Here is a 16328-nt window from a genome sequence, read left to right as displayed (position 1 = left end):
GGAGATGCTGAGTTGCAGATAGGCACAATGAAAAGATTATCATTCAATAAACTTTCAGCTAACAAGGCCATTGTCAAAAAAGACAACAGACACTCACACACACACATTCCATCCTGGATTTTCCACTGTTTAACTAATAAAGTATACTGATGACTTGGCAACAATCTGTTCAACTCAGGCACAGGAGAAAATTGAAAAGGAAGCAGTTCTGAGTATTAAAAATGTGAATGAGTATCTACTAGAGAAGTCTAAAACAATGACTGTAGTATTTTGAACCAGACAGAGTGACATGTATAATGTAAATATTAAACATAATAGAGAGGCAATTAAAGAAGTAAGCAGCACAAAACTTTTAGGAACTATTACAGATAAACATTTGGCTGATTCAGTGCATCCAAATGACATTAAGAGTCCTCACAAATTGCCAGTTCTGTTCACATGCAAATTGAGCTTATAATATAATGTTTGCACTGGGTTGAAAGAGGAGAAAGAGATAAAAATATACAAAAATGAAAATCATGAGAAAAACGTAAAAATAAAAATAAAAAAAATTATTGTAATGTATGAGGGCTATCCAGAAAGTAACAGACATTTTGGTGTATCACAGCATTGGGCAGGGCTATAGCAATCGTCTTGGTGCCATATTGTTCCTGCACTCAGTACACATCCAGCAATTGTAGTGTGTAGTCTATGTGTCTGCTACTTTGCAATTTGTGATGTGTTAAAATGTGTGATGCAATAAAAAATCTCACCGCTCATGAGTTGCATTTTGTGGTTAGGATTTTGTTGAGTGAAAGCTGAGTGAGGCAATGGTGAATTGATTTTAAAAATGACAGTACAATGTTAATGAAGAGGACCTCAGTGATAGGCATAGCCTATCAATGACAAATTTCATGAAAATGATTGTTTCACAATTACAGATCTTTCACAACATTTTCTCCAAGTTTCACAGAGTTTGGTTCATGAATATGTGGCAGAGAAGCTAGGTTACCACAAATTTTGTGTTAGGTGGGTTTCCAAAACCCTAATGGAAGACAACAAAAAACAGAGACTGACTGCAGCAGACCTCCCTCAAAGATTACAGTGAAAATGGTAACAAAGTTACAATTGTATTGTAACTAGGGATAAGACTTGGGTGAAACATGTCAATGGTGAATCAAAAGGCAGTCAACTGAATGGGAACATGCAGATTCTCCCAGAAACCAAGGAAGTGTCTTCATATGATGTCAGCAAGATCATGGCTACTGTGTTTCACAATTGCAGTCAGTAGATTTCTACAGAGACAGAATTGAAGAACTTGTGCCACAGTATGATAAGTGATTCAATTTGAATGGCATTTGTGCAGAAAAATAGGAAAAGAGTGTACCTTCAAAATGTGTATAATAAAATTTTGTTCCTCCATATTGTTAATTTTTTATTTCAAAATGTCTGTTACTTTCTGGATAACTTTCATATTTTGATTTTGTTTCATCAGAGCATTGCAAAACTGAAAGTTTATCTAGTATAGACAATGTATTACAGGAGTTAATGACATATCTTTTTGATTTTTGATTAATTGAAACATCTTCTTTTAAGTGAAACTAGTTCTCAAAATTGAGTTATTTTGCTTCAGCTGAAATATATCAATAGCCTCAAAAGGCTTATCAAAAAAAATCTCAAAATTAAAATGAGCAGTGCTCTCACTTTGAGGTTTGCAGGAATAGATCACAGAAGCAATCCTCCACAAAACCTTTCATCTTAATGTGAACAAGAGTTGGTTCTCACTCCTAATGGATGTTAGTAAAACTGGGGATAAATTCTAAAACAGTACAAAATATGAAACCTTAAACCATGGGAAGAAAGCTGATAAAGTGAAAAGATTGTTATGACAAGGAACAGAATTAGAAAGCAATTTTATGTAGTGTCTGGAAGTGTCCGCTGTGTTGCATGATATATATTTTTAGGTTATATTTCACAGAGAAATTTTCATCTCAAGCAATTGATTTGGAATATTTATTTATTTATTTATTTAGTCATCCATGGACATTTTAAAATGTGTGGATGTTGTCAGATTGTATGGTTGCAACTGATCTCAGCTCTATGAAAAGAGTGTATATATCAGTAGAATAATATCACAATAGGTATCACAGCATTCCAAATCTGAAGGAAATAAAATTACTTGAACAGGCAACATGTCCACTTACTAAAGGAGATGAGGAACGATTTGAAACAAGCAGATGTCTGAAAGTGGATTTTTACATCTTATAAATAAAGTAACAGTGTTGTATTATATGATCTCAAGGTACTCCTGCTCACAAAATACAGAACTATGTATTTTTCTTCAAACTTTCATTAGTTCTGAAATAAGCATTTGCTGTTTTTGGATACTGAATTTTTCACATTAAGCATTTCTACACATTGTTGTATGGCTAGTGCAGAATTTTCTCAGAGTAAGTATCTTTATTATAACGGAAAGCTCTGCCTGGAATACAAATGTAAGAAGGAGTGAAAGTAACTGCATAGTGTATAGCTGATTAGTTGTATAACTGAAAGGCACATAAACAAAACTGATGTCATCACCAAACTTCATATATGGTTATATTGTGCTGATGTGGCAGCTCAATTATTTGGCTTCATTATACATAAGTTCTTTTTATACATTCTTAAGTAAGTTGATCCTCAAGAATGTAACTTCAGATGTTATGTCTATAGATATGGTTACTGACACTGTGCTCTACATTTTTGAGACTGCATTCATATCTTTTTTGTAATAGTTGTGCTAACATAGTTTCAGAATAATTAATAAAGTTTCTCACTTCTGCAATGCATTTAACAGATTTTGGTAGTCATGATTATGTATGATATTTGAAATCTCTGGTTCCAGACGTGTTCACGAACATGAAAAAAGAAGTTGTGCTTGGCCTTCCTACATTCATCTTGTGCACTTCACCATACCCTTTGTCTTCATGCTTTATTTCTTCACCAAATGGTGAAGTATTTTCTGGAAACAAAAGTCACCTTCAATTTGGAGAATGTTTGTTGATCATTCCAACAGCTGAGCAGACACACAATGGAACATGGAAATGCCAGATGTATAGTGAGACTGAAATCAACATTTCCGCCACTGAACTTGTTGTTTGGGGTATGTAGAACATAATGATTTTTGAAGACAACAGTTTCTGTGTACATGTGATAATATTGTGCTTCATGTTATATAGAGGTATAGAGGTAGTTGTACTGTATAGAGTGGACCAATAGAAATTGAACCAAAGAATTAATTTGTAGTGACGTATTTGTCCTACATGAAGATCTGGTCAATTTAAGTGTCAGTGGATATTGTTAATAGCTTCCTATGTAGAAAATAAAACGTCCAACTGCAGTGAATATGTTCTCCACTGTCAGATATATTTATCTTGGTCTGCTTAATGTGCCCAGTCATTTAATCCATGAGAAACTTTCTCTGCCCTTATTTCCTCGGCAATGTAACAGCATCAGTAATTTGCAAGAAGCAATTGCAAATCTCAGTGGAAATTTCTGACCGCATCTGAAGAAAAGGAACCTAAAATAGCCACTCACACAGAACTACTAAGTTGGGTACTGGTACTCAAATATATGCCAACACAAATGGTTGATGTACCACAGCTAATGAGATTTTAAGAAACCATGAAATTTCCAGAAGTAATTAGTTACATAGGATATTATCAGTAAACCATTGATTCTTGAGGGAAGTGAACTCCCATTAATAAAACAGGTTCATACATCTGTTTACTTTACAACTGAGTTAATGTGTTAAATATTTGGTACTAAGTGCATAAGTGAGAAAAGGTTTAGAAAGGTTTAAAATTATGCTTAAAGCTCTTTGGAAGAAAGTAAGTGCTCTCATTATAAAATACTGGATGAATATAGTCTTGGTAATTTGCTCCATTTTAAGCATCTCAGTGTTTCTAAAGTCATATCTCATAAACTATATGATGAACACTGATATCATTTTGAAGGCATATTCAGTGATATGCTGTCTGCAAACTGTGTTGTAAATGGAGTTTGGCTGCATGCTGTGAGTTATGCGTCCTCAAGATGCACAAGCATTGTCTAATTGTCTAACTGTAATTCATGTTGTACTGTGTTACACCTTTAATATAAAATCATATCTCTTAGTGAGTTCTTAATAATTTCTCAAACCATTTCTAGGCTATTCCATCCAAGTAAAAGATACTTCTGAGACATATAATGTCATCTCATCTGCTGTTTTGAGTGGCAGGGTTAAATTCTTTCAACTATTTAATGGATCCTGGCCAGGATCTTACTTCACCACTGCTGCATGGTTGATGTCCAGGCGCTTTTGTATCCATTTTTACCTTGACATTGTGAATTGTATGAAGAATGTAGTGTTTGTACTAAGGTTTCTGCCCTTGAAGATGATATTTTTTGTCTAGTATTAGAAGAGCTATGGCAATGTCTGTTTCTGAAATACTCATTGTCTCCACCAAACATTATAATATAGAATCAAAATCAAGTACCAGATATAGTCCAAATGTAAATTGAAGAGTGAACAGCACAAGTGGTGGGAGAAGTTGTCTTTCCCATAAGAATGCTACAACTCCCATAGTTAATAAATGTAGAGCGATGTGTCTGCAGCAGACATACAACAGTCATTGGACGCTGGCCCTCAGTGCTGGGTGCAGAGGCATGGACATGCTGACACAGGCATTGCTCAAGGGCAATAGTGTACAGCTTTTGCTACCTCTGCATTTTGGCTGGCAGTTGTTGGCTATGTCAGAACAGTGAGGTGACAAGCAGCCAAGGATGGGCAGGCTTGCCCAGAGGAACTGCTCAATGTGTTGAACACAGACCATGCAGGCTGGAGAGTGGCAGTGTCATGCTGGCTGGGTCTCACTGTGTGTCCCAGATCTTGTGGCAATAATAGGGCTGACTGCCAGTGGTTGTTGGTTCACAATAGCAAAATGTTGTGTCCAACAACAGGTCACTGTCTGCAGCTGCTGGTGGCAACAGCAGCTTGGTTGCAACTCTAGATTTTGGTAGAATTTTATGCCATTAAATGTTCATCTGCGTCTCTTGTGTCAATTAATTACTAATTACTGTATTCACAAAGTGTTAAGGTATTTGGTGGAAAGTAAACAATTTTTGGGTGTATGAAATTACAGTGCCTGTGTTGTCCAGAATTATAACGCACTGTTACTTTGGAAATGCATGCATGTCCAAAAGAACAGACACTACATGAGTATATCCATTATGAAATATATTAAATATATTTACAGTTGTGAATATGAACAACTGCCAGCTGTATAATGAATGATACAATGAAACTTTGTGCCAGACCGGGACTCAAATCCAAATTTCCTACTTATCCCAAGAAGTTACCTAGCCAGTAGGCTATCCATGCATGACTCACAGCCAGTCCTGTGGGGTTGACTTCATATGGAAGTTTGAGTCTGACTGTTAGCTGTGCATGGATAGCCTTACAGTAAGGTGACCACTCTTGGTAAGTGTGAAATCCAGGTTTGAAACCCAGTCCAGCACAAATTTTCATTGTTGTCATTCCATTATGCAGCTGATGGTTGTTCAAATTTGCAACTGCAAATAGATTTCAAGTATTTCATAACTGCTGTAACTGCCGCTGTGCAGGAACATTGCATCATAATTCTGAACAACACAGGCACTGCAATTTCGTACTTATACACCAACACTAGGGAAGAGACTTTCAATTACCATCTCTCTGCTGTACAAGAATACACATAATGAATGTATGAGTGCAGGTTGTAGACACATAATTGATGACACGTGTAGTTGGGGTCTGGCCATGATTGTGCACAGATAGCCTAATGGTAAGGCAACTGCTCATGATAAGAGGGAAATCCAGGTTGAGTCTTGGTCCAGCACAAATATTCATTGTTGTCATTCCATTATTCAGCTAATGGTCATTGATATTAGCAACTGTGAATATATTTCATGCTTTTTGTGTGTATCTTTGCACTGAACAGCCACTGATTTAAAAGATGCACTAAGCAAGGTTGGTATAACTTTATTAAACAGCCTGTAGGTGCTCCTTGTGATGGGGCTGGGTAGAGAGTGCTGACTCGTCTGCTTGCTCTTCAACTTTTAGATGTACAGAAAGGAGCAGGTTTATCAACAATAATAAATATTTCACACTGAAAGCTCCTCTATGACACAGATATTAAAGTACAGATAGAGTTGAACTGCATGCCTCAGAAGATTGTCATCCTTTTCATACATGCATAGAATTTTACAGTATATTACAATATCCTGTGAAACAGGAATTACCAGAACATTTCAGAAATATTAAATATTGATATAATTGATGAATTGCAGCATTGCACATATGGAACTGAGCTGTGTGGATGATGATGTGAAACCAGCGGTTAATTTGTAGAAGCCAGAAACTAAAATTTATAAAGACCTTGAAATATATTGTGCTAAATTTCAGCAATATAGTCAGAAAAGGTATAAAATTCAGTACATTAGACAAGGGAAGTGAAGCAGATGTCATAGTAACAGAATCCTGGTTGAGAAGGGATGCAGAGGGCAGAAACTGTTCTACAGAAGGTACCGTATAGACAAAAATGGTAGTGGGACAGGAGGTGGTGAGACTTTAATTTGAGAGCATGAAGCATTTGCATGTCAGCAGAGTTTCTGTAGTAAAGTAAATGAAATTCTAGGAGAGTGGCTCAGCAATTATAACAGTAGTAAGTCTATATAAAAAACACATTAAAAACTGGGAATTGCAAGACATGGAACTTGATAGATTTTTAGGTTTTGGTAAGCAGAATGAGAAGAATAAATACTGTTATAATTGGAAGAGTCCTAAACATGGGAGGAAAGCAACGAGAAGAAAAAGTGGACACCCAGGGAATGAATCAACTCATAGAAAATAGGTTAATCTGAGAAATAGGCTATGAACTATATGTTTAAAAAGATATAAGAAATAAAAAGTTCACCGTATGAGTTTTTTGATCAAACCTGCTAAAACATTGCTTACAATGGGTGCTACAGAGTGGTATGTAATGGGTTCCCAAGGAAGGACAATGGGAAGTCCAGACTGGAGTAACAAAAATATTATGAAAAGGATAGATTGCTGCTCACTGTAAAGATGATACACTGAGTTGCAGACAGTGATGATAGAAAGTCTGTTACATATAAGCTTTCAGCCAAAGCCTCCTTCACAAAAGAAAAACATTAACTGCAGAGAACTAGCCTAAATTTGGCTGCAGTCATTTATGACTCTAACTATAACTTTTCATTGCTTCAATATTCACAAAATTATTAACTAATGTAATTAATCTGATAAATCACTGTGATTAAACTTTGAGCTTGTGTGGTGTTTGAGAGCCCTCCCCACCTCTATTTCACCAGCAGTGAACAATGATGTGTGTGAAACAGCCACCAAAGCCAATCTATGTAGTCCAATAAAATATTACTGTAGAATCATCAAAGACAGAAATCACTATGAGTAATGTCAGTATTATTTCCATGCAAAGTATTGTTCTCTAATCAGTGTGAAAAGAGGTGTTGAAATTTTTTGTATTACTGTGATTGTTAAACAATACTGGAAAGTAATCTGCTACTCAGAATCAGGTCCCTGACACAACAGGGTAATTTATTTTGTCTTGAAGAGCACTTTGAGTGCTGTGCCACAACAGTTGATCTGGAGCCACAGAAGCTGGTAGCGCTGACAATTCAGAAATCATAAAACCGTAATTTTCATCCAGCAATAAAACAGAATGTCAAAACGATTATGCAGAATCAAATGAAGACTCATTGTATGTTTAGAGTTAAATATCAATCTTCTTTCTAGTAATAATAATGGAGCACTTGGAGTTCAGTTTCAAATTATTTATCACAGCACTTTGTTCTAACAAGGGAAGTTTTGCTGATCTTTCATACAACCCAGCACACATATAGATCCAGCAAATGCTCTTCTAGTCTGAGGTTCTTCTCAAGCTCTCTTCTCTTAATCAGCATTCAAAATTTTACAGGCCTGTCAAATACCATACAAGAATGTCATCTGTCAAGTAGTGGCATCAATGACAAAAATCCTGAGGCAGTTGCAGAATGAATTATGTTGCAGTAGAGCCAGAGAAAAATACCTTCCCATGAAGACTTACTTTACTGTTCACTCCACTATACTAAGTTAACTGGAAGGTCCGATATTCATAGTTATGTTGAAATACACACTGTTTCTAACAAAGACATTTTTCTGAATGGCCATTCTTTTTAATTGCTAAGAAGGTTTGTTTTCTGCCATTGTTATCAGAAATGAAATATGCATGTCCAAAAATGGTATTTATAAAATGTGCTTGGAGCAAGTCTGTTATATGTATTTATGGCAGATACCACCCAAAATGCTGTCAGCCTACCAATGATGATGAAAAATTATGAATGTAATGACTTTGCTCTGACAACATTTTAATATACTAATGAATATACCAACAAATAAGTGATAAATTCAAAATAATTTCTTATTATACTTTGCTACAGATGTGTCACTATGATTACCATTATCATTATTATTATTTGTACCTTTCCAAAGAAACATGGTTCTTTGTAGAGATAAAAGTGTTTGGTGCATAATCTAAAAAAAAAAAAAAAAAAAAAAAAAAATTCACAGGACTTGCAGCGTAGCCATTATCTGTACAAATATGCCTCCAGTAGATGTGCCTCTGTCAAATCTGGCTGAAAAGTGATTGCCAAATGTAGATTATTGTGAATGATGCAGTCTACACTGAGATTACAATTCAAACACTTTAATTTCACTTTGATTGCTGAATGAACTACTGTCTATGGCCACATCTGGTCTCATCTATTGTAATTATGTACAGGTAAACAGCTAGTCACATATTACACTGTACACTCAATTGATGTCCTATAATGTGATTTTTCAAGTGCAGTAATCTAACACTGAAGTGTGGCAAATATATATAATTAACACAGTCACAGAGTGAAGTTACCAAATCATTGTCCTTGAAATCTTTCAGTCACATCAATATGAAAATGATATAAATAGGCCTGCAAAAGAAAACTAAAAAATGCAACAGTTAGAACCAAGTAAACTGTAGTTCAGAATGTGTACATAAAAAGATGGAATGAATGTGTTAAGTCACATGGTAACCACTATTAAAGATATAATCTGATATTTATAAAGTCATATAATAGGATACATTGTTTCTCTTTGGAAATTCAATTGGATAGTTGAGTCTGCTGCTAGTGACAGGTTGATTTACATTTTCATGTTTGCTGCAGTCCTATCATCTCCCCACCCTCACAGACATGTCTGCCCATGCAACCTTTTATAATCAGTACTGCTGCAGGCATAACTCCTTATTTCCTTTGCAAATCCATCACAATGCAATGCCCTTATCATAGTTTCCTCTGTTGTTGAACAATGTAAATTTCATCTCTGAAGCTATTTCTCTAGTGTTGATAGATCTATATCCTGATGAACTTCTCTTTAACTTGAGCTGATAAGAGTTTTTAGTTGCTGGTGAATGTCTGAGTTGTATGGCCATGGTCCATTAAACTTTTTTGTTCTTAATGTTTCTTTTAGAGTTGCATTGGACATCTCCAGAGGTGCTCCTGGTTCTGTTTAGTCTTTCCACCCAGAGATTTATCATCCATGGCTATACAGAGAAGATGTCAAAATATACAAATATGGGGACAATTTTAACAGAAAGGAAAGCTATGAAACTTAATAATATATGGACAGTAATTCTACAGAACTGACAGATAAGTTTTCATCTTATACATATGACAGTTCAGTAGTTAACCGACCACCTCCTTTGTAGTCTGCATGACCAACTATATCCTCACCCACAATTACTTCTCCTTTGAAGGCATTACCTACAAACAATTCCAGGGTACAGCTATGGGCACCCGCATGACATCATCCTATGCCAACTTATCCGTGGGCAATCTTGAGGAATCCTTCCTGAGCACCCAGAATCTCATACCCCTCACCTGGTTCAGATACACTGATAAGATCTTCATGATCTTGATCAGCAGTGAGGATGCCCTATCCCATTCCTACAGAACCTCATGACTTCTCCCCCATTTGCTTCACCAGACTCTACTCAACCCATCAAGCTACCTTCCTCAATATTGACCTCCACTTCAAAGATGGCTACATTAGGACCTCTGTCTACATCAAACCTACCAACCACCAGCAATACCTCCACTTCAGCAGCTACCACCCATTCCATACCAAGAAATCCCTTCCATACAGCATAGCCATCCATGGCAGTCACATCTGTTATGACCAGCAGCCCCTGTCGAAATATACCAAGGGCCTTTACAGATTGTAATTACCCTCCCAACCTTGTACAAAAATATGCCTCCCATACCTTGTCTTTCCAGTCACCCAACACCACCTGAGCTCCACAGTCTGGCCACAGAGGAGCATTCCTAACTCAGTACCACCCGGGACTAGAGCAACTGAATTACATCCACTGCCAGGGTTTTGACTAGCTCTCAGTGTGCCCTGAAATGAGTTATGTTCTACCCACTAATTCTTCCCACTCCTCCCACAGTGGCACTCTGCTATCCCCCGAACCTGCACAATATCCTTGTCCATCGCTACACAACCCCTGCTCCCAACCCCTTGCCTCATGGGTCATATCCCTGTAATAGACCAAGATGCAAGACATGTCCTGTACATCCTCCCACCACCACCCACTCCATCCTATCCCAGTCTTGTGATTTACAACATAAGCTGCAATCACTGTGCTGCCTTCTACATGGGCATGACAACCAACAAGTTGTCTGTCCGATAAATGGCCACTGACAAACTATGGCCGAGAAACAACTGGACCATCTGGTTGCTCAGCATGCCGCCAAACATGACATCTTTAATTTCAACCTCTGCTTCACAGTCTGTGCCATCTGGATCCTTCCCACCAACACGAGCTTTTCTAAGTTGCACAGTCATTGCCCTTATCTGTCTATCCCTTTCCCAGTTTCCATTTCAGCCCAGTGCACCCAGTCCTTTTACTTCTCTTCTTTTTCACTAACTCCCCTCTCTCCACCACACTCCATCTAACCTCCCAAGTGCACCTAGCCACCCCAATCTCCATCTCATCCCTGCACACTGCCAGCAACACTTTACCGTCCCCACTCCTACTCTGCTATCCTTCCCCTCCCCATCCCATCCTCCTCCTTACCTCCACCTGGTTGCCTCTCCCATAATACGCTGCTGCTCACAGTCTGGCTTCAACTGCCAGAGACTATAGTCATGTGTGTGTGAGTTGCATTTGCGTGAGTGTGTACATATGTGTATGTTGTCTATTTTTGACAAAGGCATTGTTGGCCGGAAGCTAATTTCCTAACAGTCTTTTTGTTGTGTCTTTCTGTGATTCAACATCTCCACTATATGGTGAGTAGCAACTATCCTTTTCCTTATATTGTTACATTCCATCCTGGATTTTCCATTGCTTGTTTTTGTTAGTTAAGTTTTATCTTTGATAAGAGTTATCTCTGCTGATCATGGCCTCATTTTCAGTATATTTATGTCAGTAAAATTCAGTGGAACCAGAAGTACTTCTGAAGTTGTCCTACACAACTCTCAAATGTTAGGAACAAAACGGTTTTGTTGACCATGACCACATAATCCAGAAAATTCACCAGCACCTAAGACAGTCAGTTGTAAAAGTCTTTACTATACATTGTAGTTTTGTTCCATCTGATTCCTTCCAGACATAACAAGCTTTTTTACTGCTTTTATTTGTTATTTTTTTATCAAATCTCTTGATATTTTAATTATCTTTGGATCTAAGCTTTCTAGTGTGACACTGTAAAGGAAACCTTCCAACAGCAAGTTTTGTTCTTTGTATTTAATTTATGTGAATCATTTCATTTGGTTTCCACACAGCAGAACATTTGGATTTTCATTTGCAACAAAAATGTTAAATGACACATCATTATATCCACTATGTAAATGAAAATTAACACATATCTAGATGTCACATATAGACTTTAACACAGTGTAACTACATTAAGACATTTAATAGTTGATATGGACTTAGTAAGCAATATTATAAAAGAAACAGCTCAGTAAAACATATGACTGGAAGAAATAATTTGATATGTTTTATTTACAGAAAATAATTTCATAGCTGTAACACCTTTAGTGAGTGCTGTGAGTGGCGAAATAACTTCAATTTTATGCCGTACTGTTTTCACATCTCGAATGACAGCACCAAGCCTTGCTACTTGCTGGTTCATTCACCCTGATGGTACAATTATTTCACCACAGTACAATTCATCAGTTCTAAACAGCATCTACAAGTATTATGGTCAGGGCTTAGATCATGGTGAATGTGGTCTGACAATAAATGCTGCCAGTAAAAGAGATGAAGGAAAATGGTTCTGCATTGGACAGCTGCATGGCTCCCTTACAGAAACATATGCTGAAGTAAATGTCAGTATTCATGGTAAGTGTATCATACACACTAAAATAAGTATGCCAATATAATCAGATAAGCCTATAATCTTTTATTCTAGTCCAATTCAACTGTTCGTACAAATTTTCACTGATATTTCAAATAATAAATACAGACAGACACACATATAATTCATGTCTCCTTTTAAATTACTACAAATTTCTCATTCACACAAGTATAATTTTGTGTAGTTTTGAAGAGACATTTTCTACTTTTGTGAGTTTCCCACATCATGTTAGTATATGGCCATAAGTAGTTGTAGTCACCTTGAAGTTGGTTGTCATTTGCTTGGGCCTCTGCAGGAGGTGGTTGCTGAATTTGTCCAAGAGCTTCTTTCAGTCCTCATTCAAAATGTCAATCCCTATGGGCTCTTGTTAGTACTGGGGAGGAGGAGGAAGAGGAGGGAGTGATGATCCAGGTGGCATTGTGGCATTGATTGTGAAGCCCCCATTTATGTTACGTATTTTGTGCTGAGCACTCTTTTGTCAACTTTGCTCATGGAAACGATTTTCTAGTGGCCATTATACATTTGGATAGACAATTAATTGATGGCCAGACTCACATTAAAGTCTGTACATAAATTACAGCATAGCTGTTCCATGGTAAAACTGTTTTCACAGGTGACACAGCCTCTTACTGGGTACAATGTGTCTGTGACAGGACTAGAACAGGATGTGCTGGATGGGATAGATATTGCATCTGAACCTTCCAGAGGGAAGTGAATCATATGTTAAGGAGCTACAAGTAGCTATGGCTTGAGGACTGACGGATATTTGGCAGATTTAGTAACAGAATATCAATTTGGGGGAGTGGGACAGATTTAGAGGGTGGCGGAATATCACTTTGGGGAGAGTGGGAAGGATTATGGGTAGGACAGTCATTTTTTCAGGGTATGATTCTAGGTAATAAGCCTGACAAAGCATGTGATTTAGCTAGTCCAGTCCAGGGTGATACTGACTGATGACCAAGTGCTCCTTCATAGGCTGCTTTGTGGAAGTAGTTGGAGCAGTATTGGTAGTAGATATAGTACAGGAAATCTGTGGACTGGGTGTCTGTCAGCCAGTCAGTACCACAAATATGGTGGTTGATTACCTTTACTCTTTCCTTTACAAGCGCCAAATTAATCATGTAATTAAGAAATATGATAAGTTGATGGTAACATAAATGCAAAATATGACATTCCTCTTTGCATATAATTAATTTTGAAACATTAACTGTGTATGAAATGAGGGAACAAATTTACTTCTTTTTATTTACCAAGGTTATTATGTTGTACAGGTAGCTAAATGCATTCATGCTAAAAACTTGGTACCTTTAGCAACATAAACCACTGCATTTTCCAATACAAATATGGCAATAATGAATAATCATTTAAGAAATTAAGAAATCAAGTAGTAGAATATGGTTGGAGGAACAGTTTTGTAATTGACATAAGAAAGACTGAAAAATACAAAATAATTTCAAAGTTATAAATATATCTTTCATCATTGACTTATTTCCATGCTTGCTAAGAAAATTGGAGAGGAATTCCACCTTACACAAGACTTCTTTGTAGTTTTGTCTTCTCCCAGATGTGTTTCAGCACTTTTTGTGATATCTTCAGTGGGTTTGTTTATTTTACTTCTCCAAAACTGTTACATGTTAACCTTTAAAGAAACTTTGGCAAAAATTATTTACTTTTGTAAAATAAGCAATTACTATCAATTGTTTTTACACTGATTTGCATGCAGTACGAAGTACAGACATGTATCACTGAGCTGAGGCATTCTATAATGTTTATTTACTGTATGTCTAAAGTTTCTAGTTTTATAGTACATTTGGAAATAATGTGGATGTATGCATTTTTTCACATAGCTCAAATGGAGCTATGAGAAGTACCATAGCCTTAGATCTACTACACAATCTACAGTTTGTCATCTGCAAATAGTGAAACATTATTTAATTTTTTCTATTTATTATGCTTTTCTGGCCAATAATCACTATATGTCATGTTGTTTGTCATGTTACTCACAGTTTTATTGATGCTGTGAGGTTTTTACTTATTTTGTGTCATGATAACATGCATTTTTTGTTTGTTTTTGTCATTACATATTAATTCTATATGATTCCTTGCCAAGCACAGAGTTTTTGCTGCAATTACATATTGTTGTGACTGTATAGTGTTAATTTGTTTCATGCCACGTTTGTTTAGGATGTGGCACATAGACTTGAATTCTTGTTGACATTGTGGAGATAGGAGGGAGGAGGGGGAGAGAGAAGCTGAGGTAATTGTGGATAGGCATGTAGAGTGAATGGTTTGCATTGTGGGGAGACACAAATTTAATTTTAGAAGCTGATCATATGCGGTTTTGGAGTAGGCATTATTTATATAGTTCATCTATTGTGGCAAAGAGAATTTTATTGTGCAGTGATGTGTATTAATTTAGTACTTTCTTCCTCTATCCATTTTTGGATGTGATAGTTTTCTTCTGCTGTTAATTTTTTGGTATAGGCTGTTACTAATTTCAAGGATTTTCAAGTTGGTTTCTATGTTGGCTGGTTGGTGAGCCTGTGCTGTTAGGTGACCTGCAAATGTAGAGTGTGAGCTACTGCATTTCAGTGCTCTGAGATGTTTAGTATACCTGGTTCTAAAATTCCTGCATATTTGACCCACATATACAGATAGACAGCAGTTGCAAGTTAGCTGACATATTCCAGTGTTGTTGGCATTTCTTCCAAGTCTGTTCTGCATTGTGTTGCTGGTTCTGTATGTTATATTGAGCCCATGTCTCTTTAGTATATTGCCCAACCAGTGTATGACTTTGTTGTTGTAAGTCATTATGTGCAGTTCATTACTCATTGTCAGCTCATTCTTTGTGAGTTGTGTTGTGTTTGTGTGTATATGTTTCATGATTATGTGTTGCATGTTTTTGTCTTTTGTTGCTTATTTTATCTACAGTCTTTGTATCATACCCACTATCCTGTGCAATTTGTTTTATCATGCTCAGTTCTTCTGTATAATCATGTTTGTTCATGGGTGTTTTGTTTAGTCTGTGTAGTAAATATCTGAATCTAGCTTCTTTATGAGTTATGGGGTGATTGGCTTGGTTATGAACGGTGCTGCTAGTGGTTGTGTGTTTCCATTAAATTGTGAACTCATGTTAATTTTTTCTCTTGTATATGGTGAGATCATAGGAACTGAGTTTTTCATCTTTTTGCGTTTCAATGGTGGACTGTATTTGTGGGTGGATGGTGTTTATGTCCTCCTGGAGTTCTTTTATACTAGACTGTGGTCCATCTGTTAGGCAAATCATATTGTCTACATATCTGTCCCAATAATTTATTTTGTACTGCTTTGGTTTTACTGTTTTGTCAAAGACTTGATTTTCTATCTGAGTGATGAAAATGTCAGGTACAAGGCTAATGACTGGGGATCCCATAGATAGCCCTTCTTGTTGAGAGTAAAATTTTGCTGTTGAAACTGAAGTAGTTTTGCTCTGTGATGAGCTCGAGTACAGCTGATATTCCTTGTATGTTTGTTGCGGGTGTGTTTCCTTGTAGTTGGAGGTATCTTTATATGATGCTGATGGTTTCTTCTGTTGGAACATGTACATGGAAATTATGTCAAGCGAAATTAATGTTGCAGTGTTTGCTATTTTTTTATTTTTCATTTTTTCTATTAAGCCACTCAAGTTCTTCAGGCTTCTGTTTTGGGTGTGTTTGTATATTGGCTGTATCAGTGTGTGTGTGTGTGTGTGTGTGTGTGTGTGTGTGTGTGTGTGTGTGTGTGTGTGTGTGTGTGTGTGTGCAGTACCTGGTTTGTGAATTTTAGGCAATGATTTTAGAGTGGGGGCCTTGGGACTTTCCTGCATCATTCTTTTAATCTGTGTGTCTATGAAAACT

The 16328-nt window shown here is 36.8% G+C and overlaps 1 protein-coding gene across 1 annotated transcript in view; it reads left to right on the top strand.

The window, feature by feature from the left end:
• The window catches only part of LOC124606774, a 243173-nt gene that overhangs the window by 89617 nt on the left and 137228 nt on the right, over window positions 1–16328 (top strand). The window contains exons 6-7 of the mRNA XM_047138830.1: window positions 2864–3121; window positions 12105–12437. Of these exons, the coding sequence (XP_046994786.1) occupies window positions 2864–3121; window positions 12105–12437 (591 nt within the window). The remainder of the gene's footprint in view (window positions 1–2863; window positions 3122–12104; window positions 12438–16328) is intronic.

This window comes from Schistocerca americana, chromosome 3 (genome assembly GCF_021461395.2).
Source record: "Schistocerca americana isolate TAMUIC-IGC-003095 chromosome 3, iqSchAmer2.1, whole genome shotgun sequence".
Taxonomy (NCBI): Eukaryota; Metazoa; Arthropoda; class Insecta; order Orthoptera; family Acrididae; genus Schistocerca; species Schistocerca americana.
The sequence above is the reverse complement of the archived record's forward strand: the minus strand, read 5'-3'. Positions and strand labels throughout refer to the sequence as shown.